The 25,310-nt window shown below is 38.5% G+C and overlaps 1 protein-coding gene across 5 annotated transcripts in view; it reads left to right on the top strand.

The window, feature by feature from the left end:
* Positions 1–25,310, top strand: part of DENND5A (DENN domain containing 5A) — a 70,733-nt gene that overhangs the window by 35,958 nt on the left and 9,465 nt on the right. For 2 of the 5 annotated variants that reach the window (XM_075163124.1, XM_075163126.1), the window contains exons 6-18: positions 2,742–3,059; positions 5,191–5,406; positions 6,316–6,550; positions 7,013–7,163; positions 7,808–7,901; positions 11,071–11,202; positions 12,800–12,952; positions 13,801–13,905; positions 16,168–16,252; positions 17,649–17,733; positions 18,746–18,874; positions 22,710–22,831; positions 24,784–24,929. In XM_075163124.1, the coding sequence (XP_075019225.1) occupies positions 2,742–3,059; positions 5,191–5,406; positions 6,316–6,550; positions 7,013–7,163; positions 7,808–7,901; positions 11,071–11,202; positions 12,800–12,952; positions 13,801–13,905; positions 16,168–16,252; positions 17,649–17,733; positions 18,746–18,874; positions 22,710–22,831; positions 24,784–24,929 (1,971 nt within the window). Of the gene's footprint in view, positions 1–2,741; positions 3,060–5,190; positions 5,407–6,315; positions 6,551–7,012; positions 7,164–7,807; positions 7,902–9,332; positions 9,390–11,070; positions 11,203–12,799; positions 12,953–13,800; positions 13,906–16,167; positions 16,253–17,648; positions 17,734–18,745; positions 18,875–22,709; positions 22,832–24,783; positions 24,930–25,310 lie in introns of those variants that run through there. The other 3 variants (XR_012675740.1, XM_075163125.1, XM_075163127.1) reach the window with 3 other exon arrangements.

Below are 25,310 nucleotides of genomic sequence, written 5' to 3'. Positions count from 1 at the left end.
CTGTTGAATCTATAGTGTAGCAGCATTGTGAGACTTACTGTTTTGGTGTTTGTTACCGGCGGTTTATTTACTTGGGATTTCATTTTTACAGAAAAATGTTGTTTTGGTACCTCTTGAAGGGCTTGTGAAGTGAGGTGTCTTTTGCCATTTCTGTTCCCTGGGGAACATGGCCTTTTCAGAAGTGCTTATGCAGTTCTTGAGGATGACCTCAGTCTCCCTAAGTTAAGAGAGGCTAAAGCCGTCTACTGAATCTCCTTTGCTTATGCTGCGCTAGATAGTCCTCTAACTTACGGGTTATTAACCAGGGACTGAATAAGTGTAGAGTGTCCCCAAAAATACTGATTACTTTTTTGGCCAAGCACTTTTTAGGTACAGCCAAGCTTAACCAAGAGTGATGTTTTCTGCAGAATCTGTGCTAAGGTAAGATAATCCAAAAAAGAAGGAAAGTTGAATGGCATCAATTAAAGAGAGTTTAAAAAGGAAGAAATGCAACTAAACTGTTTGAAGAGTTTCTTGAGTCTGTCTTGATATTTCTCAGACAGCTTGTGATGAATTAAATGTTTTTGTTCTTCCCTCAGCACCGATTGTGCCTAGTTTCAAGGCTTTATTTCTCTCATGTCTTGAAGCGCTTACAGTGTTCCTGATAGATATTAGCTGACTTGACTTCTAATCGTCACAGAACCGTGTGTATAGTGGGGGTCTTGAAGTTCCTAAATTCAGGTGCTTACTTGAAACATGAGAGTTCTTGTGTACAAAGTGTCCCTTTGTGCGGAATGTTTCTCTGAACGAGAGGCAGATGCACTCTGCGTGCATCCCTAGCCTACCACTGGAGCTGCCTGGCGAGGTGGGCACACACACCACCGGCTGTGTTGGAGCAATGTTGGTACTGGGGAAGTCTAAACAATGACACCTGCCCGATTTAAAAAATAAACACTTTTTCTAGGGTGCACCAGAAGCTGTTTCAGAACCAAGGTGTTAGTTCTATTTATTGACCTTGGGTTCTTTTGCAACACCTAATGCAATTTTTGATTTAATTTACAGTAAAGGATCTCTACAAGAGCTACGAAACTGTTTATATGTATTCCTTTGAGCATAAGAAATAAATACCAGAAGTAAAATGCTAAAACATCAGGAAATGGAGAACTAGAACTCTTATACTTACCTTTGTAATTATGGGTAATATTGTAGCAGAGCATAAATTGGACTTTTTCATGCAAAGTTCTGTGCAAATCTAATGTGATATGTCCAGTGGAGTTCTGCTTTAAGAATTGCAATGTTTTTTTAAATTTTAATGTTGACATTCAAGAAATCACAACAGATACTTGTGTTTTAAAGAGAATTGACATCCTAACTCTGTTCTGTAGAGACGCCAGGAGAGCTAAATCTGTCGCAAGTATTAAATGTATATTTTCACACCAGGTTACTTAAATGAAGGGGTCTTGTCAGGCACAGCTTATCCTAGTCTATCTATGATCGGTCCCTAAATTCGACCAGAACTACTTTGTCCTTACTGATACTTCACTGCTTGTGTACACTGCTCTGATTTCTGGGATCATCCATCATTCATTCAGTGTGAGGTTAATCTCTTCCAGTTCTTTCTTTCCTATTAAATTGTGAGAGTGCTTCCATCCTTCTGCACTTACTGAATCATAAGAAATAACTGGAGATCTGTTAGCTTTCATGACTTGATATGTATTTTTGCTGCAAAGCTATAGTGGAACCTGAGTTCAGGTGTGGCTCTTAGAGTAATGTGATGGAGCTGGGTTGAAAGAATCCCATAATCTGGGTGAAGGGATTTTTTTCTAGGGAAGGCTAAGTGACAGTCCACGTTAATTCTGCAGTGAAGAAAAACTGAAATGCTTCTACAGAAAGCAACGTTTCTTCTGTATGCTTAACTTTCCAAGCAGATTTCACACATGAATGGGGTTCTAGATGTGAAGTATATAATTATGTAATGTTAGGAAACGGTTTGTTACAGATTTTGTAATGCAGAAGCCAAAAGGGCAACCCCCCTCTCCCCCCCGCCAAATATAGGTGACGTAAATCCTTGAAAGATGTGTAACTTCTTTTGCTGTTGCTGTGGAAGCCACGTAGGTGGTTTTTCTTTCCTTTTTTTTTTTCTTGGTCTTTTTTGATGGTGAGATACAGATTGGAACAGGAAAATAGAATTGAAACTAGTTCAATTCATTTTTCCCCTTGAAAACTAACTTCTAAACTCGTTCAAGGAATTGCCTTAGTTCTCAAGTTACTTACAAAAAAGAGAAGATAACTTTATTGCAGCCTCTTCAATACGAGTACACCTTTTTAGAATGCAATTCGCCAAATCTCTAAGAGGATCGGACTGATAATCTGAGCAACAGGCAGTCACCTGCCTATGTATGCACGTGTATAAAATAGTGTTGCAAGTATCCTGTAGTTAAAAACTGGCTGGATGTGTATGAAAAAATTCGCACACCTGTACCTAATGTATACTACAATCTCTTTTGTACCTAGTAAACAACTTCAGAGTCTTCTTTCTTAGTTACCTCCTTGAAAGACCTGGAAATGTAGGCCTTGTGCTGCTTGCTTCAAAGCCAACCGATCAGTTCAGTTATGGTTGGAGCAAGTCTGTTTTACAAAATAACCAAACAAATGCAAATGTATTTGAATCTTTTAATAAGCACAAAACTCAAAGATGAATAAAACGTGACCCTTGTGCTTAGTGATGTTGTAATGGTATCCTGTTCTAAATTAAATTCCAGGCTAACCTGTGCTTTGTGGATGTAGACAACCATTTCATCGAGCTGCCAGAAGACTTACCCCAATTCCCAAATAAACTTGAGTTCATTCAGGAAATTTCAGAGATACTAATGGCTTTTGGAATTCCACCTGAGGGAAACCTTCACTGCAGTGAAAGTGCCTCCAAGATGAAGAGCCTCAGAGCGTGTGACCTGGTTTCTGACAAAAGAAATGGGAACATAGCAGGATCACCTTTGAATTCCTATGAGCTGCTAAAGGAAAATGAGACTATTGCAAGACTCCAAGCACTTGTTAAAAGAACGGGTGTGAGTCTAGAAAAGGTAAGCTATGAAATTATCTGCACTCTCTCTCGACCTGCAGCAGCAGGTGGTCTGAAGTCATGGTCCAAAGACTCTGTTTGTCTGTCTTCACTAGAAGGAACTTGAGGTAGAGACAAGGGCAAGCTTCGGGGAGGGGCAGAGTGGGATTTAACCCCACAACATCTAGGGAAACCTTTGGCTATCCCCCAAATGTTTCTTTGCCAAGATGATGTGTTTAAAAATACACCTTGCCTTGTTTATTCTTTGTTTTAAGATTTATTCTAAATTTACACCACTTTCTTATGATTTACATGGCTAAAACTGACATCCAGATAATCCTGAAGTTGGAATCCAGTCATGGATTCTATAGGTATCTTTCTTTCTCATTGTGTGTGGAATATGTATAATTTTGCTTGTATATAATATGCTTGCCATAGGGATATTGTGATGCTTTTTTCTGGTTGATGTTGTAAAGTGCATTAGTGTCTGATTCCCAGCGAGTGAATGTGCCTAGCTCGTGGTGACCCTGGTTGGATATTTTTGGGTGATCAGAATTGGGGAAAAAACGTTGCCCTTTTTGCAGAAGAGGTATTACCTGAAAGACCACTGTGGGTTTTTTGAGCCTTTGTGGAATGGAATGAAGATTTTTCTCAGCAAAGGTTTTATTTCTTGCATGTTTAAATTATCTTGACCAGTTCTTCATTGCTGAGTCTGATTCCTACTTGTGTGACTGTAACTTGGGCTACAGGTGGGGCCAAACAGCGACAGAAACTGTGTGACCCACAGTAGGGTGGGGAGGAGAGCCATTTTGTGGGGAGGGAGCGGCAGGGGGTTACAAGAAGCAGCATTTGGTTGCTAGACAGGGTTAGATGCTCAAATCAGCTGTGTTCCTCTGCTCAGGTTTTCCTTTTGCATTGTTTTCTTCTCGTTCGGGGGAAAATTGGTAAGAGGCTTTTGTTCTTTTGCTGAATGGATTGGGAAGTGATGGGAGAAGTACAGGTCTTTTTTTAATTTCTTGTAAGTTTTTGCACATTTAGGCCTTATCTACTCTGTGCTCTCTTCCATAGTAGTTAAAGTCCCATTTTACTAACCTTTTTTGTGATGAGAGGGGTGTGTAGGTTATAACTGTCAAAATTTTCTCAAATACTTAAAGAATTTAAAAAACCTGCTTACTACCAAATACCCAATTAATAGAGAATATATAGATGCCAAGCGCTACTTATGGGATGCAGTTAGAAGAAGTGACTGAATAGCAGAGCTCTCTCTAGCAGAGAGCACGGCTGTAGGATGCTATTTATAGCTTGCCTTGGACTGCTATAACCAAGGCGCTTTAAGAAGCGTGGGACAGATGTTGTAAGCTCTAGATATTATGTCTAATTATGTGCGGCAGCACCTCTTACAATAATTAACAAAGGCAGGGGTAGCAAATGTGTATTCAAAATAGTGCATAAATGCTTGTGGCTTTGATTCTCCTCTCCTCCCCCCCAATTCCAATCAAAACTAATATGAATTGAGTATCTGAATCTCATATTGCTGTTTCCATAAATCTTAGCCCACATGTTAACTGAAAATGCATTTTATTTCATTAAAGATTACTCTGGGCTGTGTAGTGATGAATTGTACATTCTGCTGCTAGGGAGTTACGTTAAAGTTACAGGCACAGCTTCTTTTTATTGTGTGGTTCTGTGCTCATTTGAAAGCTGGTGTGTATTGAACTGTAATAGTACTGAACCTGGACTTGTATTACACCAGACAGAAATATGTATTTGCCTAATATGCAGGGGTAGTAAAAAAACCCTAAAAAGCCTATGCAGGTGACTAAAGGGTAAAAGGAAGTAAATTAACTACATGGCATACGTGGGTATATATATGGTTGTTATCTATCCTTTTTTAATCTAATGCGTATCTAGTGCAACCTCTACTAAAGTAGGTTATGGTTTATTATCAAAATTAGAACTTTTATAGACAGAGGTTTCCTTCTTCCTTTTTTGATGTTGCTGTTTTATTATGGTGCTTGAAATTGTAAGCAATTTTTTTTATTGGAATGTTGACTTGAGGAGTAGCAGCTGAATGGCAGATTAAGGTCTTGTATACCTAGAATACCTGACAAAGCAACAATACAAATTTTTTTTGTGTTCTCTTACTTTCTTAGTTGGAGGTGCGAGAGGAGACCAGTAGCAAAAAGGATCTTAAAATTCAGTGTGATGAAGAAGAATTCAAGATTTACCAGCTGAACATTCAAATCCGTGAAGTTTTTGCCAACCGCTTTACGCAAATGTTTGCAGATTATGAAGTCTTTGTCATTCAACCCAGTCAGGACAAGGAATCTTGGTTTACAAACAGGGAACAGATGCAAAACTTTGATAAAGTAAGTTGTAATAAGAAGATATGTCAATGTGAAAAGTAAAACAGTATTCAAATCTAAGACTTTGTTTATTGGGCCATAAAATGGGAAACAGTACTGTCAAAGTTGTAATTTCTTCCCTAAATTTCAGTGTTCCCAAAAAAGTCACATCTTGTATATTGTGTGAAAAATATATACACACTTAGAGAGATAAAGATACTCTCTTAAGGATACTGTAGAAGAATACAGCTTGCTGTAGAAAAACAGCTTAGAAAGCCTCACTTTATGACTAACCTCTACATTAAGGTTAAATATTACTAAGGAATTTTTTTTTTTTATCAGAGGAATTGCTGAATATGTTAATGGATAAAGCATGACCCCACACAACACTTACTTACACATGTACCAAATATATCCCTAGCTCTTTTCTAGGGAAATACAAGACGCAGTTCTTCAAATTTTACTACTGTCTTCTTTATTGGAGATCAGATATTTGTCAGCAGGGTAGTTCACGTGGGTGAAGATTATGTTGCAGCACTGCCTGCTAAAACGCTAATCTGATTCCCATCAAATTGTATGAAAAGATTGTCATCAACTTTATGAGCTTTGAGCCAGGCCAGAAGTACATAATATCCACACCTGCGGTACTATTGCTGTGGTTTGCTGGGATTCTGTTGAAATTTTTAGAAAATTAAGGAAATGCTAAAATCAGAGTTTAATAATTATTGTGCTGTATAATAGGTGATTGTCATGAAACTGAAGATTTCATATAGACTGCCTGTTTCGGAGATAGAATTGGTGTGTGTAGTAAAACTAGGCTTTAAGTGGCACCAAAGCGCTCTAATACATCCTTAATTAGAAAAATTGGTGCTTTTGGTGGATATGTCTTTCTCTGCAGAATCCCAAACACTCTTATCTCTTCTTGTCTTTTAGGCATCTTTCTTGTCCGACCAGCCTGAACCTTACTTGCCTTTCCTCTCGAGATTCCTGGAGACCCAAATGTTTGCATCTTTTATTGACAATAAGATTATGTGCCATGATGAAGACGATAAAGACCCTATTTTGAGAGTATTTGATTCTAGAGTGGATAAAATTCGGCTGCTAAATGTTAGGACACCAACTCTGCGCACATCTATGTATCAAAAGTGCACAACCATTGATGAGGCTGGTAAGAGTAATAAGCCACTTTCTTGACACTTAAGAAAATACAATTAGTCAGTGCTGTTTGCTGTAGACATGAGGTTAAAGTTAAGTAATGATTCATGCTTTGAAACCTCAAAAAAAAAAACCACCAAAAAAGCTGAGGTGTAAAGCTTAAGTGGGGAAATAAATGTTACATAGGAAGCTGAGATGTGAGATGAAATTCATGTAAAGTTTAATTGAACTCAGCTATTTTCCTGCGTGCTTTGTGTGAAAAATGTTTGAGCTTAAGAAGATAAGCATTCTTCTCCTTTTGGTGTCAGTTCTTTGATATTTAATGAACTCTTGCACTAGTGTACCTGTTGGGGTCAGTAAGAAACTTCCACCTCCTCTCTCAAATTTGAGATCTGCTTTTAGTTGAGGATATATGATTATAGATACATGTCTGATTAAGACACCTTTAAAAAAATTAACTTTCTTGCTATTTCAGAGAAATCTATTGAATTAAGGCTAGCAAAAATAGATCACACTGCAGTCCACCCACACTTGCTGGACATGAAAATTGGACAAGGGAAATACGAGCTTGGATTTTTTCCCAAGCTTCAGTCTGATGTTTTATCCACTGGACCAGCAAGCAACAAGTGAGTAAACTAGGACAACAGGTGCTGGATCTTGGCGAGATCTATAGAATGGTACTAAAGCAGAGATACTAGAAAGCAAATTCAGTATCTTTTTTTTTAAAGTGAGAACAAATCAGGTGATGTGGGTGGGTTGTGTGTGGTGGGGTTTTTTTGTCTCTTGTTTTGTTCTTTTTTTTTTTTCTTTTTTTCTTTTTTTAAATCCGGACTTCCAGAAGCAAATTGACTTGAGAAAGCCTTATTATGTTTGAGGTTATAGTTGATGTACTTTGAGTTACTCATAATTACTGTCAATATAAAAGCAAATCTCCTTATGGGATCTCAGTTAAGAGCTAGCAAATATTTTAGGATATCTTCTTATAAAAACTTTGAAGGAAGAGCAAAAAGGTGTAAATTGTAACTGGATATCATAAAAGAATGGAAAAATACAAAGCAAGTGTATGTGATCTAATTTTCTGAAATCCTTTGGCTGCCCAATGTCGGATTCTTCTACAGAAATTCTTTGTGTGTATTTGCAGCTGCGCTTTGTCTGATGTAATGGATGTCGACATGTTCAATATACAATAAGATAGAAACTTATTTCCTCCATTGCTGCTCCGCTTCACTTAACTCTTGATGTTTGCTTAATAATATTCCTCCATCTGTAGGTGGACAAAGAGAAATGCTCCCGCACAGTGGAGGCGGAAGGACAGACAGAAGCAACACACAGAGCACCTGCGTCTTGACAATGATCAGAGAGAGGTGAAAACTGTTCAACTATAGAGATCTGATTTTTTTTTTCCCCCCTAATTGCCTGAATAATGCTCTGTAACCTTTATAAAATGTCTAGGCAGTTTCTTGCCGTCTCTGCTCTCCCGTATTTGTATTTAATACAAATGAGGTTCCTCGTCCTTAGCAAGACCAAAAATACTTAGTTTGCTTATTCTAAAAGTTACGCCATTTTTACCCTCTCTGAGGACAAAATTATTTCATCCGATGTATAGGCGAGTTCCCTGAAAATGTCATCACATGCTTTAAAGTTTGTTTTGTTTTGTTTTGTTTTGTTTTTTAAAAAAAAGGAGGCGGGGTCAGGGGGAAGGGAGGAATTAATCTTAACAATTTTTAGCCATCTATTTCCCGTCTCTAACTTAGTCACCCTGTGCTTCCTTTGTATATTTGATGGAGGAAGGATAACCACCTCCAGAGTGTGATTAATTTCATCCTAAAATCAGAAGCATTGCCTTTTGGAGTTGCCTGTTTTTCTTCTGTAGACCATAAAAGAAGTCTTAAGGTGGCAAATTGATGCACAACCTCATGCTAATGTGGGAATGTGAACCCCACCCATACGGTCAGGTTTGTGTCTGCCTGTTTTTTACACAGCGCAGTGTGATGCTGATTTACCCACCTTCTGAACTGATAACTTCTCTCACCAGTGCTATTACAGCTGACACAGTTATTCTTTGTGGTGAAGGGATTTTGAAAGATCTGGGTGATGTGAACGAATTACAGTACAGTTTCTGATTCATATGATACAGACTGCAAACTGTTACACCGGCTGTTGATTTACGGGTAATTCCAAGAATAATCTGGTTTAAAATATCAGAATTCATTTTTTTGTTTGGTAACCTCAGAGCTTTACTTTTGTTTAAATTTATGTTGTTCATTGAAGACAATATTCTCTTGCCTTGTTAAATATCTTCAGGAAGGCTTAATTTGGGATTTTGAAGTAGTCTTGTGTCTGTTAGGATAGTGTTGTCAAAATCAAATATCTTTGTCTGTCCAGTTCATTCATTTATGGTAGTGATGAGTTTAATTGCCTTTCCAGTGTACTAATTTCCAGAATTTTCTCATTGGTTTGTTAAAATTTTATTGAAGTATAGTGTCATCTATGTCATCCATAACTATGTAATAGAAGAATGTCTACCTAATAAAAAAAGCTACGAGTAGTTTCTGGCTTTGACATGTTCCATATGCTCAGATAACGCTAAAGTACTTTTCACTTACAAGTAACAGAAGTGAAGAATGGTTGATTTGTAACCTCGTTATTGCTTTTAATAGTTATGATGTTTAGCACATGTAAACTTCTGAGATTTCAATTAGTAATTACAAAGGCAAAAATCTACCTCTAGTCTCTGGGGTTTTTTGTTTGTTTTGTTTTTTTCACTGACTCTTCACATGTTGATTATCCTATAGGAGTTGTTCTGTCACACGAGGCAAATAATTTCTGAGGAATAAAAATTACAAATACGTGCTTAGGTGAGGGTACCAACTGCCAGATTAACCTGTGCTGGTGTTTTAGGGTTTTATGCTGTACCTTGTTGGTTACCTACTACTGGTTGGACATTGACCCCTCTCCCAGGTGAACCAGAGACTTTCCTATAAGTCTGCAGGAATGGGGAGGGAACCCTTCCGAGATGAACACTGGGGATCAGGCTGAGCAGGAGGCAGTGGTTTCGAAGTGCAGTGTTGCGAGTTTTAGACAAATTGAAGCTTTGAGGCAGCCAACAAAGATCTGTGGAATTGAGACTTAGTGGCTTTTAACTTGCAAATATTTGTGCCTAGTGGAGGGCAGAGTTTACACCAATCCAATGATTGAACACCATCTTTTCTTTTTTCCTTTCAGCTTCATTACTTATGAATTTATTTTTATGTTGAATGCTTGGGAGTTCTGCATTGTGTTATGTCTTCACTCTTTTCCTTTTCTGTTTTGCATGCTTGCTTTTATTACTTCATGTGTGCTTACCACTTTTGCTTTACATGGTCTGCTTGGCTTTTTGGCTACCAACTTGTCCTGCCAGCACCTGGAGTTTTCCATGTCAGAGCTTCAGTTGCAGTTATGTTTAGACTGGGACCAGCATGATTGGCCCTTCATGCCCTCTATAAAATCTGTGTCAGAGCGTTATCTGGTATGTCCAATGCACAATATGACTGTAATCATAGTTCTGGATAAAGATGCATAATTAAATGTATATATCATAGCTTTTAGTGCAAGGCTGATGGAGAAGATGTGGTTTTTCCTCTTTGCAAAGGTCATATCATGTTTGATAAATCTGTCTATTCACTAAATTTTCAGTTGGTCATTATTTCAGTGTAAGCTAGAGAAGTTACCTACCTGTATAGCAGTAATCTGAAATATATACTAATCGTGAATATTCTGTCAGTGCCTGTACAGGACTTTCTCTTTATCACTTATTCACAGTTAGCTGTGCCCCAACCAATCTGTGATCACCTGTCTTTCAAAACATTTGTCAAATTATTCTTGTCTCTGAGGTGAAAACAATGGCAACTCCTTGATGGCAGTAACAGGAGCAGAAAAGCTCTTTCTAGTACAGTGAGCTCAGGAAATTATTTTGCTCAGAAATGCAGATGGTTCATAGCTGAGAGCTGTTAGTAGCATTTTGCAGCTGCTTCCTGAAAGACTGGGCGGGTGGGTAAGAAACAGGAGATCTGCAGGAATGCAGGGCATAGCACAGATCTCAGACCTTGTCAAGCTCCAGGCAAAGTTTTCTTGCAGATCCCATGTAGACCAGTCTGCCATTTGAATAGTCGTGGTCTTATTGGGTAATTATTACAAACTTTCATTTTATATGAAAAAATAACAAGACAATTCTCAGGGGTGGAAGGAGTAATTGAATCTCTATGCATCTGAATATCCTTGGCAGTTTGTATTGTGTTTTTGTTATTCAGCAATGTGTGTTCTAATATGAGATAGACAACGTAAATGGGGATTTGACCTCAAATGAAATAATACCTTAAGTGTCTCAGCCCAGTATAATTCTGGGTATGAAAAGGGGCCTTTTCTGAAAGGGATCGGATCCTTTCTCCTCATTGCATAGGGGTGGGTTATAAAGATAAGTTTATCCTTTTCTGTTGGCAAAGTAGTCTCATTTGCACTTTTATCTGTATTTTTCAATTTTCTCCCCCAATACAGAAGTATATCCAAGAAGCCAGGAATCTAGGCAGCACTATTCGGCAGCCCAAATTGTCTAACCTCTCTCCATCGGTAATTGCACAAACAAACTGGAAGTTTGTAGAAGGCTTGTTGAAGGAATGCAGAAATAAGGTAATACAGAGAATATTTCTGTTCTCTTGCACCTCATATCCATCCTTTATGGACCATTTCTTGGCCGATATACTTGAACCTCCCCCCTCTTCCACTATCTCTTTCTGCTTTATCCATATAAAGATTTTTGCACGGTAGTGAGAAATTCATGAAGAGATAACATATTTAGAAATTCTGCAAGGAGTGAAAACTTTATCAAGCAGATTTATGGTAGAGAATGTAAAATGTTAGAAAGAGATTGAATATTCTGGTGGGTCTTTATCATCCTGCTGCCCATGTCTATTATAGCTTATTTCAGTTATCACTAATGACACTATACTATTTCAACAAGAGTGAATATTCCAAAAGAGGAGGTTATGGTGAAAATGCAGGAGCTTTTCTCATAACTAAAGGAAGGGGGTTGACAAACTTCTGAAACATAAGTTTTCAAGCACTTAATGAAGAAGTTTGGCATTAGTTTGTGGACATGCTTTACCAGTATATATTTGACAATATATTCATCTGAATTAAATGTTAGTGTTTATACTAACACAGTAAAGAGAATAATTATCAAATAGACACATTCTTGCCTTAAGTCAGTGGAGGCAATATAGCAATTGTATACAACTTTTCGTAAAACCGAAAAATGCATCTACTTCTGATTTCACTTTAGTTTTCTGTGTGTATGAAACTGTCCAAATAACACCCTTCACTCAATAGAGGCATAGGACAGTGAAAATCCTTGAAGGTAGACTTGACTCCTTCACTGTGGGAGTGCAACTCTAGGGAATGTAGTAAGCCTGCCGTTAGCCGAGAGAGAAATTACCAGGGGAGGTGAGGAGGGGGAGAAGCTAAAGACTAACTTAGCTCTTCATCTCAACTAAGTCTGCGCATAGGTGCCTGAGGGAGTATTGCTCATTTGAGAGCTACTCTAGAATAGCAACAAAGATGAAAAATTGAGATGAGCAGAAGTGATTCCCTAATCATTTTTCCCCCCGGGTAGATACATGATGAATATGTTGTGACTGGGAGACTGTACTTTAAGAGTTGGTGCGAGCTTTGTCGACCAGTATGAAATTGTACACTATTTAGGAGTAGTGGCTCACTGGGGAAGCTCAAGAGATGCGCTCCAGACTGGGTTTGGTTTAAACGCAAATACCCTTCTGACAGAACGGGGTCTGGCAGGAGTGACGTATCCCCCTGCTTCTTGGAAGCACTTGTGCCCGTTCACCTCTCCTGGGAGGAGGTGGACACAGAGCTCTGCTCCCAGGCCTCAGGAACGCCCAAGCCCACCTTGCTGCTGGGCCTCCAGCTTGTCCACGAGGGGCCTGCTGTTCCCTTTGGGGCTACTCTGTGGAGGCTCTTGTGCCCGTTTGCAAGCCCCTTGTTAGAGAGAGGGAAGAGGCTGTGAAGTGATCAACACTGCTGCTGCCACGGCTTGAAAAATGGGGATAAAAGAAACGCAGTCTTGCACTAACTTCAGAAATACTGCATATACCCAGTTATTCTGTCACATCTTTGCTATCGTGTGCTTCCTTGCTGGTTATTTAAAAAGTGTAAGGGATCTTGGAAGTTCCCGCGGAAAGAATTAACTCTCTTTTGCCTTGTCCTTTTTGAGACCAAGAGGATGTTGGTTGAAAAAATGGGTCGAGAAGCTGTGGAGCTAGGTCATGGTGAAGTGAATATCACAGGTGTAGAAGAGAATACCCTGATAGCCAGTCTGTGTGACCTCTTAGAAAGGATATGGAGCCACGGTCTGCAGGTCAAACAGGTGAGGAACAAATATTCCGGTGTGTTGCAGCGCGCACTTTCCTTAAGTCAAGTTATGCTCTTCCTCTCTCCGCTTTCAGAGGATACCTTTTTGTGTGTATATAGACGTGGTAAAATACTTGTGTCCTCCCCCCAGCCTTTACGTCAGTTACTGCCCCCTCCTCTGTCTCCACTTTTTGCTCTGGGGCCTGTACAAGTGCACATGTAGATGTGTTCCACAGATGGCTTCTTGGAAGACTTTCTTTCCGTTTAACCTGGGGTTTTTGTTTGGTTTGGTTTGTGGGTTTTGGTGGTTTTTTTAATAGGATGGTAAATAAAACTCTTTCTGTGCTCTTAATACTTTCATTATTGAAGTTACATAGGCTGTAAGGCAGTGTATGCTAAAGGTGCTGTCAGCGGGATGTGATATGGGGAATTTGTTTTCATGAAGGATAATTCAGTTTTTAAGAGTAAAACCCTTGCTATTTTGGTTCTTCCTGAATGATGTAGGGATAGTTAAGTGACGTTTACAAGATGACTAGTTAGAGATGATGTTTTTCGTATGAAATTAATAATTGTTTGTTGTGTTGTTCTCTTCTGAGTCACTTGCGGGACTAGATGGAGTTTGGAAGGCCTTTATCCTTTCCTTCTCCTTTGTACAAAGGAATAGCAAGGACAGTGAGGATTCTAACTTTTTTTAAAAGAATGCGCAGAATAAATGTACATAATCCAGACAACTGTAATTCGGTATCTCTGTTCCCAGCACCCAAGCACCAGTGTTTAAATCTGCTCTCCTTCAAACTGTATAGCAGTTCTCTATGTGAAGATTTATCATGTGATTCTCTCCCTTCCCTCTTGTATATCACTTAGGATAGAAGCTGTACTGCTTTCGTCTTAGAAGACAGAGCATCAGTATACTCTGCTTCAACTCAGATTTGGGCCTTTCAGACCACCAGACGGCCAACCCTACATAAGGTTAATGCTTTGGATTGATTGCAGATGTTGGCAAACAGTGCTGAATGGTGGAATAAATAGAGTGGTGGAATACAATAGAGGCCTGATGGAGGAAGTGCAGTGCATCTTATATTATGATCCACAGTTTAAAAAAAAAAAAAGTGCCACCCATTCGCTGTGTGCTCTGGCCTTTATTAAATATGCAGAAGCCTACTGTTTTGTACATCGATTTTATTTTATTTTTCAATAATGAGCCAAGGAAGACTCTTCTTTCTTAATTGACCATAGTAATGAGGGTGGCTTTCCTTCCACCAATCCCTGCTTTTACCTCTTCCCTGCTGATGAACCTTGATAGTCCTACATTAGCTACCTACTGATTCTTCCATGTGCAAAATGAATCCACACCTTCCTTTGCCCAGAGCAATGCAGGAGAGCTGTCGGACGTAGGGTCTAATGACTGAAGCAGTCTGAACTTTCAAAAAGCCTTTGTTATTCCCTTGCCCGTTCTCTATCCCACTCCTTTCCTTAGGCTGTCTGTCTTTTCCCTTGTAGATAGAGCTTGCATCGTCATTGCTATTTGGTGAGGTTAAAGGAGAGTAACATGATGGTAAAGGAAGTGAGCAGATAGATACTGCATGAGTTCTTACATTCATCATGATTGTTGACATCTATTTGCTGCAGGACCCTTTGTTTGCTGCTTTTGTGATCTGTTGCAGTTCTCCTTGCCGTGGCAGCGAGTTGCTGAACGCTAGACTGTGTGTGCATGTGTGTATTTATTGAGAGAAATGCCATTTTGGATGTAACTGTTCCCTGGTTGATATTTTTCATGCTCTCTTTTTATGTTTTTATAAGACTTGAAATTTTGGCTTTCCAAGTTGGATCTGTCAGGTACACACATGAGGCATTGAGCTTCTCTGGATTTTTTTATATCTTCACCACCGAATGCATATTTTTAATAGATTTCTCTCAACACAGATGTTACAGACACTCTAGGCTTTATCTTCTGGAGGCATGCCATTTCTGGAATAATCCCTCATGGTTGTTAGCTCTTTACATCAATTGTAGTGAGCTATAGGATTGAAGTGTTTAGAGATTTTTAAAGATAGTTTTAAAAAAAAATATTTTGGAGTTGAACCATAATTACTGCACCTCCAGGAAGGCACTTACATGATTTTAGATTACATTGATAGTGCTGAATTGACAACTGTTGCTTTACAGTCATGGTTTCTTTCTGAACAAAGTTGTAAATAAAAATATGGCTTTATAATATGACTGCTTTTCTGAAATGCAGAATTGCTAAAGCTTTACTGGGATTTCAAATTAATGTAATAATTTAGGAAGATGATAAGTAATACTAATTAATTTCCTCTGTAAGTAATTCCAATTAATGTGCTGGAAAACCCCTGTTCAATTACTGCTGCCTTTCTGTGGCTTTGCAAGCTTTTGATTTATCATGCAGAATATTTTAGGATGAATCCAAGAATCTTTTTAGTTTGCCAGTGAAAGATTTCCTCACACTCTGCTTTAAGCCACCAGAGGTTTAAGAAAGCAACATAATGAGCAAGGTGCACCTTTTAACATAATTTGACAGATTTATCTTGGCCTAAATACTACATCCCAAATTTTAACTTTTAAGTTGGTTTTATAATGTGTAGAGCTGGAGTATTCTTGCTGATAAGCTTTCATTGTCCTGCTTGTGTTTTGGGTTGTCTTTTCTTACTGTGTTTGTGATTATCCAAATCCTTTGCTTGATGAAATTGAGGGGGATCTTTTGAGGTTCTGAAAATTTACAGCGTGCACCTATAGCCCTGAATTACCCTGAAGAGAACAAGACTTGGTGTAGGTACGAGGTGATTTACTCAGGCTGGCTCTGTATCTCATGTCATTTCACCGCTGGAGAGGCAGGGAGGGAAAGACACGTAGTACAAGTTACGGCCTCAGACTTAGAACTCTACTCGCACATAGTGTTTTACAAGCCTTTAAATGTTTTCTTGTCATGTTAATGAAGTATGAGAAATGAAGTTCAATTAACTTTTTACTGTTACCAGAATCATTAGATCCTGGTAGTTTGACTCTTGCTTTTCTTTCTCAACCTCTTTACAGCTCCCGAGCACCTCCAACTTGTGTCTCATTTTTGTTTTTTACCAATGACTTTATAGGGAGAAACATACTTAAAGGAAGTTTTTGTTATGGCTGATACTTTCAATGATGATTTAAACTTTTTTTTTTTTTAAATTCAGCTGATAGTGATTTCTTTAACTAATATTTTTTTTTTTATTTTAGGGAAAATCTGCTTTGTGGTCTCATCTGTTACACTACTTAGAAAACAGACAGAGAAAAACTACATCAGGCAGCTTCAGTACCTCAGGTAGGATTGGCTTCCGCTGGAAGAAGATGATAAAAAACTATGAGTAAGAGCTGCCTGCAGATTTGCACCATGCAGAGATTGTTTCCTTGGAAATATCCTTCACTCAATGTAGTATTCTATCCACCACAGAATTAATATGCACCTGGTGTATTGTCTCAATATATTTTGTGAACAATAAACTTGTTTGGATTGAGCCCACTTGTTTGGGTCTGGTATCTGGCTACTGCAGTAGTCAGATACCAGAAATATCTGATGTTTCAAAGATAGGCTTTAAAATGTATTACTCTGATATACCATCCTCCATATGACATATAATCACTGCATGACTGGCAAAGCCTATTATGTTATGGATGGAGGTGGAAAACAAGTATAAGCATGTAAAATTATGCTGTACATCCTGAAGTTTTACATTCTCTCTTGAAAAACAACTGAACAGTAGGTTTATTGTTTAAAAGAAAAAGACATTTAAAAAATACAAAAAACACTGAAGAATCATATTTTAATTTTTGTTATATCAAGTGTTGCAGTAAAAGTAATATTGCACATAAGATCCACTGATAATCTGTTTCTGAAGTTATTAATGTAATTTTTAAACACTACTACTTGTGTCAGATGGGGGCATAGGGTGTAATTTTGGAGAGAACAATGGGTTTGGGGGAGGCGGTGTGTGCCTCTTTTTTTTTTTCTAAAGTTGCTCTAGGCAGAGCTGAGCATTACTAACATGCACAAGGTCCTGTAAGCAATCAAAAAATGAAGACTTGGAAAGTATTAAGGTCTCGTGAATGTCACTTTGTCCATAGTGTTTTTGCATATCAGACTGAAGTTACAATCTGTTTTATGCTTTCTAAGTTAGAACTGAGGGCAGGGACTGTATTTAATATACAACTTGATTCTAGAGTGGAATTTGAAAGATAAGAGTAACAATATTGCTTAAAAAACCCCAAAATGTGCTAATTTAAAAAGTAGTGGTGTTACAGGAGTGTGCAAAGTGATACATTAGTTAAGCATATGATGTGTGGTGTACCGAGTAAAACATGTTTTTCTGGTGTCAACAGTGCCAGTCAGTTTTACTATGTAGAAAGAAGTAGTAGGTAGTCTTTAGAAAATAATACTTGATTAGTGTATGTCTTAAGCCATTTGATGTCATACCAATTTCAGCTGAATCGAAGCTCATTAATGTGTTAATGCTCAGTGTGTGTTGATCTGCATAATCATCTGTGTAGCACATTAGATTTTGATGTCATTTGAAGTGGAAATATGCCACAGTATCTTTACAAAGCAGTGAGTCACCAATAACACGAGAGTGCAAGTTGGCATTAATTCACCTTTTTTATATTGATTTTAAAATCTTTAAATGGATTTCTATTAACAGGAAATTCTGTTCTTCTGAATCTAGGAATACTTCTTGATTCAGAAAGGAGAAAGTCTGATACCAGTCCAGCCATGTCACCTCTTAGAATCTCTCTCATCCAGGATATGAGGTGAGTTTAAACTATTAAAACCAACACCGAAAACCCGTGAGATTTGCATACTTGTTTCTGTGTATAATGTGTACCATACAGAAAAGTCTGTGTTTCCTACATCAGGAGGGGGATGTGGGGAAGGAACCTGCTGAACTGTTTTAAAGTATATAATGCAACCTTTTCATTGACCTTTACAAAAACATTTCATACTAAGCAGATTTTATATTGTCACAGCTATTAGCTTATAGAAATACCCCAACACAGTTGTCATCTTTTTGTAAGTATTCTGTATTATTTTATTTCCACAGAGATGTGAGTGTAGCATATGTATTTTCCCAGTCATTGCCAAATTGGTTGCGTAGCTCTGAGCTCATTCTTGCTTCTCAGTGAAGAAAGTAGTTTACAGAAGTTGTTTGATCTAAAGAATGGGTTTATCTAACACTGAGTACTGTAGTGTGAATAAAACTATAACTTCTGCTCAATGTCCTGTTCTCAGTACATCAAAAAACAATATACAGAACTTCTAAATTAATTTTGAAAGGATTTTTCTTTCTTCCTTTGTCCTTACCAACATCTAATTTTTTCAGTGGGGAGGAGTGAATTGAGGATTTTCAAGGGACATGCTTGTCCTTTCAAAATATGTAATATGTGTCTTGTATGCAAGAAAAGCTACTACTGAGCATGCAAAGACAGTATTTAATTTTCCAAAGCACTCAGCCATAAATATTGCAGTGATAAGGTCCAGAATGATTCTTAAATCATATGAGGCAATGGGCCTGGTTTAGAATTTTGTAAATAGGGCACTGCATTGCAGATATTTCCTTCTCAGGCTCTTATTCTTTTTCAGCTAGATATGCAAGGAATTTAGATACTGCTGAATATTATGGTGGTCATGCCTCTTTTTCCAGTAGTTTGCCTAATATTTTGCATTCTTGGCAAAATTCCTTCTTCAGCCTAGCTTAGTTAAAAAGAACTGTCATGCTTTGAAAATACTGGGCAGTGTCTTTTTCTTTCTTTTTTTTCTTTTCAGGCATATCCAGAACATTAGTGAGATCAAAACAGATGTTGGCAAGGCCAGAGCCTGGGTTCGTCTCTCTATGGAAAAGAAGTTGCTCTCTAGGCATCTAAAACAGCTGCTTTCAGATCATGAACTCACAAAGTAAGATGGTTTATCTTGGGCAAAGCTTTTAAAATTAAGCCTGTTTAGTTGTTGACTTCAAAAACCCAGAATTGCCTATTCTTCCATCTGCTTAGCAGCGTGCAAAAGGAATAGAACAAACTAGCCTTCCAAGTGTGTCTCTGTATCTGTGTATGAGCTATTCGGGAATTATGATTCAATGCTGGGGTTCTTTAGATACAGAATCAGTTCGGTCAGTGTAGACTGTCTGTGACTTCAAGGTGAAATCGTCAAAAATTACTAGGAATTAAATAAAACGGGGTGTAAGTCCAAACGCCACTACATTGCTAAGTCAAGCTTTTTATCTTGGCCCCCTTTCTGTAACTGTGGGATATTTTGTTTTCGTTGGACTGTTTGTGTGTTTTTGCAGTGCATGACAAAGTGCAGGTTAGGTCCTTCTATGCAGTTCTGTCATGATATGAAGAGAGTAAAGGCACATCCAGATGTGCTTCTGTGGTTCTTGTTAGTGACTCAAAGTGACTGTTCCTTAGCTTCTCACTTCTGTCTCCAAATCTGAGAGATTTAACTCCTTTCAGTGCCATGTAAAATAATGTAGATAAAATCAGCTTCTGGTGTGGTTTAAGAGAGCAGATGAATGGTGTACATGCAGTACCTTGAAGGTGACTAGAAAGGCTGTGATGATCAGTTCTTGCATCTCATTTTGGCGCAATAAGCCCAAGATGAGATCTGGTAATCTTTTGAAATCTTCCATCTTCTAAATCTTTCAGAGCATGATTGTCCACGTCTCTAGATCAAACTGACAGCGTCTCAGCTTTGTTTGTCCTCTCCTACACAATAAAGGTTTTGCATTTATAGCCTGCTTAACAACATGAGGTGAATTGCTTTCGTACTAGTCAAATGTCTGCTATTATGATCCACTAAACATTTCAAAATACGTGACTTTCAATTCCTTGTATATGAAGTCATAAAAAAATTATGAAAAGACCCAACCATTGAGACCCAGAACACTATTTAAAGAGTAATTGTACTATAGGAAGGAAATGGGAGAAGTATATGAAGTATGGGGGGAGAGGGATGTGAATGAAAATTGAAGACTTGAACCTGGAGAGAGTTCCAAATACTGCTGGCTTAAACTCTGTCAAAAGTACTCTGTGCTATTGCTTCTTGTAAGTACGCATCTTAAAGGACAAAAGGAGAAATGCTCGGGACAAGGACCTATTTACTTGGTGAAGTCCAGAGCACATATACATTATGTTATCTTTGTAAACATAAATAATTCTTTTGTAAATAGTTGCACAAATCAGAGTACAGGCCATATTTAATACTAATTGGTTTAGAAGTAACAATTTGAGGTTTAGTTAGTGTAACCTGTGCAGAAAAAAATGTATTGCTGATAAGGTTGGATATACTGTTTACTGTGTGGAAATTTAAAGGTTGTCCTGTATGGGCCCTAGTAATCATCATTAGCTTTAATGGAAGACTTCTTTCTGGAGACAGCTTAACCTATGCTGTCTACTCTTCCTTTCCGCTCCTCCCACTCGCACCACCTTCCAAGAAATGTCTTCCCTCCCCCAACTCCCCCGATCCCCAACTGCTAATTAGTTGAGATTTGCCTTGTATTGAATTATGTGGACTTTCTGATGAAGCTGTGGCCTTCCAACAGCGAGCAAGGAAAAGCTGAAGGACAGAATGAGGGCAGCTAATAAATCTACCTGTATCTCTAAATTAAGGTTAGGCCTCCCCAGTGAAGTCAACAGTCCAGATCAGGTTAAATTTATCAGTGCTTGTCCCATGCAGAACAAGTGCTGTGAGAGGACTTTCCACACACCACCACATTCCTCCACTTCCCTTCCCCCTCCTCCCCCCCCACTCCCCCAAAAAAAAAAGTAGTAAAAAACCCAACTCTCTTAATACTGGCCAATGCGCTGTTCGTCTATCAGACAGATTCTGATTCTCTAGAATAGAGTGAGACAGCAGCAAAAAAAAAGTTTAAAATGAAAGCGACAAGCAAAGGAGTGACTTGCATAGGAATGACATCAGTTCTTTGTAATCTTGTGCGCTTTGTGCTGCATATTTAGATATCCTACTTAAAGAAGGGTGTTCTAGGCAGCATGGATTTAAAGTGCGCTCTTTGTTGTTTTTAGAGGAAGCAGTGCCAAGTTCAGTGAGGTACTAAAAGTAATTGTGTGACTTCTGCCATTTTACAGATAACATGATTTTGTGTTGTTCTTTTTTGAAGCAACTGTTAGACATTTTAATTAACCCTTGGCATTTGCTAAAAAATACGAGAAAATTGAAACATGTTTGGTTTCTTTCTAGTCTGCAAAGGGACTAGAGTTAGGGAACAGAAGGAAGTCACATAGCTTCACTCCCCTGAGACCTTTATGTGCACAAGTAAACTGAGAAATCTTACGCTTTGAAAAGGCAGGACAGCACATACCCTTGTGGACAGGCTGTCTAAACATGTGGTTCAGATTGTTCAAGTGAAGCATGGACACGGTCACCCGTGAGACCTTTGTGGTTTGCTACTCTTGTGGCTGCAGGTAGGTTATGTTGATTTAAGGCGCAGTATCTTTATTTCCACCGAACGTTTCCTGTCAATCTCTAGTGTTATGTAAGTGAGAATATGTGTGTGTGCTAATCATCATTGATTTGTTTTGCAAGTTTCTGGCTTGTGAGCAACTTGCTTACTTTTTTGTAATTGATATCTGAAATTGAGGTGAATTGTCAGGATGCCCTGCTGGCAGGAACAACCTGTCTATGGCTGTGTCAGCATTTCTAACACCCAATTCATGCATTCATGATGTTTTGAATATTCCTCTAGCGTCAGTTGGATTTTGATGCATCGTGGCATGCTCCTCCTTTATGATTATTCACCAACACTGGTGTTATTTATTGGCTGCATAATTAACAAAAATAGTGGTGATTGCTACATACAAGTGAGTAACTTGAAGAGTATTTTCCCGTCAAAATTTGCACTTGAAAAGGTTGAGGTTGTAAATTCTTTTCAGGGTTTCTCAGTAGCAAGCCTTGCAGTGTTAAATTCTCTAATGACTTGTAGTAATTTCAGTAAGTATATAAGATTGTTTCTGTTTACAGTGCATTCTTCTGCATAGGCGTTAGTGTCTCCACTAGTGAGAGAAGGCTACTGAGCTACATCTCTTGATATTTCCTCTTAAAAGGAGTTGCAGTTCTGTGCGGACTTGTAGTCCTAGTGAAGAGTTTGCAACCCAGTAAAAGGGAGCAGTAGGACTTTAGGCCACTTTTGCATGCTTATGATTTTGGTTATGTCAGGAGCTATTAATTAAGCTATTAATTAAGCTATTCCCTAGCTTAATGTGCGGGTTGTTGTGGGCCCTGGGTTATCACCTATAGCCTAATACAAGCAGATAGCCCCAGTGTTTGCCCTAGTGTCCTTTGAAAACAGTCTTCTAACTGTCTTATGTCAGGTGCTGGAGGACTCTCCCACAGCACTGTCTGCTCGGCAGTAACTTACGAGGACTCTCTTTACATGGGCAAAAGAAGTCAGAGAATTTTTTCCAAGAAAGTACAAAAGTCCTTGTTCCATCTTTTGGGGTGTTTTTGGGTCGGAGAAGACCCTTAGACCACCCCAAACCTTGCTTTTGAGGAGTGGAAAATAGTGTGAAGTATTGGGACTGATGCACTTGGGAGACTTCAGACTTGCAGAGTGTTGACATATCTTGGCGCGTTAAGTACTGTTGGCTCTACCAGTATCACTTGTCATTTGTAATCACTTGCATATTCTTTATAGTTTACCTAATAAATATGCATAATAGAAAACATTTCACTGAAAGCATCTTGTTACTATGACAGATTATTTGTTTTGCTTTGTCAGAAAACTCTACAAGCGTTATGCATTCCTCCGCTGTGATGATGAGAAAGAACAATTCTTATATCATCTCCTGTCATTCAATGCTGTTGATTACTTTTGCTTTACCAATGTTTTCACAACGATCTGTAAGTATTTGCTTTCCCTGGAACTCTGATTTCCAGATTTGGTTGAGGCCTTATCCAAAATTCTAAACATCTCTGACCAACATGCCTTAATGTAATTGTTCTGCTTTCTTCCTGGTATCCATCTGTGTGTGCTGTATCACTCTTTCTGTGATCCTCTCTGGTGGGCACTAGTGGCTCGCTCTGTGTCACTAAAGGCTTTTGTTTCTAACGTGGTAAAATACAGGCAGCTTTAATCCTTTTAGTTGGGGGAGAGTTCTCAACAGAAAACTTTGCGGTGGGCTTGTTTGCGTCATGCTAAACAAGAACAGTATGGATTGTTCACTGTCAATATTAACTTCACACACGCTAGGAATTAAAAAGAAAACAAAAAACTTTCCCCTTTTTGTGCTCAGCCTACTTTGCTGCACGCCTGTCTCTGAGTTTGGGATAACAATGAAATGCCCATTGAGGGCTGCATCAGAACTCTGCGACACATAGAAGTACTTTTTTCTTTTCTTCCTTTTTTTCTTGCTTTTTTTTTTTTTTAAAGATGCCCTAGAGAAACTTTTAGCCTGTTGTTGTTGATGCTTAAGTGTTTTAGAGTTCTCATGCATTTGTGTGCCTGCTGCCACAGGACCTCGCTAGTGAGGCAGGATAAGGAAAGACTTCAGCAAGGCTTATAAAATTGGGGGTGGGGTTGTGTGAAAGGACCTCTCTGGCCCCATGGTAGGAGCTACTCTTGATGGTATGTTATGATCCATATTTGTGTGTATGAAAGACAAAGCAAGCAGACATCTAAGCAAAATAGTTTTTGGTCTTCTTGTGGGCACGTTCTGGACAATAGTAAAATCTGGTGTGCTGGATGCAGTTAAATTGTCACTTACTTTAAGACTATCAGCACAGAAAATAAAAAGGGAAACATTTTAATTCATTCTTAAATGCTACGAGCATCAAGCTTTTAAGAAAATCTAACCACCAAATGCTTTCTTGAGGGCACTGACAGCTGAGGAGGCATTGAGAGAGAAATGTTATTAAACATCTCAGCTGAAAAGCCCTGACTATAATCCATTTATGCACTATAAAAGAAGGGCAGATCGCCAGGAAACACAATGACCATTCAGATAATTGGATTTTGTTATAAAAGCTTAGTTAATAGGAGGCTGTGCATGAGATGCTAGGCAATTGAAGAGCACATGCATTTCCTCAAGAGCACGTGCCTCCTGAGTCGGAGAAGGGGCTGTAACTCAGGTGATACTATGATGAATTAGTCACTAGTAAACCAGGGTTGAGCATGTGTGTGGTGGCAGTTAGAGGGGAAAAAAGTTGTTTGTTCTTTTTAAAATCAGGAACTCTTACAGTTAGCATAACTAAGAGCAACGTGGTATAGAGAAACTTGCAACATTGTAATGTATTTTCACTGAATTTGTTCAACCACAGCAGTGAATGCTGCTGCAAGCAAGCCTTGCAAACAAAGGCTTCAGTTAGTAATTGAATGGGAATTGGTGTTAGTTGTGTAGTGTGCATACATGCACACACAAAAGCAGGCAGTTAGGAGTTGAGCATTGAGTTGCATGCTGAGCTACAATGTAGTCCTGGATACATGAATGCTCTGTCTTTACTTCCTTGTCTCTAAGCTGGGAACAAATAACCATCTTCATGACATGTTTTGAGGCTGGTAAATGAAAAATTATTATATGAAGGCATTATTCCGTCCATATTTCTTTTTTCATCTGACCGCATTTTGCTATCAGCTCTGCTTCTTAATGACTGCTATGTGTGCGCTTCCTGGTTGTCAATCGGTGCTTAGTGTGCAAATGTTAGCATGATTAAATAGCAGCTCTGATGTTGTTTTAACATTTCATGGTACTGCAGTATTATTTTATGACTTACCTTTTCCCCCCTCTCTTCATTAAAGAGGTTACATAATTATCCTTCTTCATTTTTTGAAGTGTTATTTCTTCTTGTGTTTGCAGTGATACCATACCATATATTGATTGTTCCTAGCAAGAAACTTGGTGGCTCAATGTTTACAGCCAATCCTTGGATCTGTATCTCGGGAGAACTGGGTGAAACAGGAGTCCTGCAGATTCCCAGGAATATATTAGAAATGACTTTTGAGGTTTGTATTGCTTGATACAAAAAATGCTTTGGATGTTCTGTTTGTTCAGTTTTAAATTCTTCCCTTGCTGTACCACCTTGCCATACATTTCGTATCTTCAGTCTATGTGGTTAGTCGCAAATACTTCCTGTGCCTGTACATAGCAAATTTAATCTATATTTAATAACATGCAGAGCAAAATGATTGACAAATCCTTAATGCAAGGATGGACAAGACTGTCTTTATATTACAACTTTGTGCTGTAATGGTGGGAGGTGTCATATCCTCTTCTGTTGGAAACAAGGAAATGATTCTGTTCTGATTTTTGTGTGTGTGTGCGCATTGGGTAAAATTTAATTGAAAAATCTAGTTCAACTGATGTACTCTCTGCTGATCAAAATG

The sequence above is a fragment of the Calonectris borealis genome, chromosome 14 (genome assembly GCF_964195595.1).
Source record: "Calonectris borealis chromosome 14, bCalBor7.hap1.2, whole genome shotgun sequence".
NCBI lineage: Eukaryota > Metazoa > Chordata > Aves > Procellariiformes > Procellariidae > Calonectris > Calonectris borealis.
Note: the sequence above shows the minus strand (reverse complement) of the source record. Positions and strands in the feature narration are given on the sequence as shown.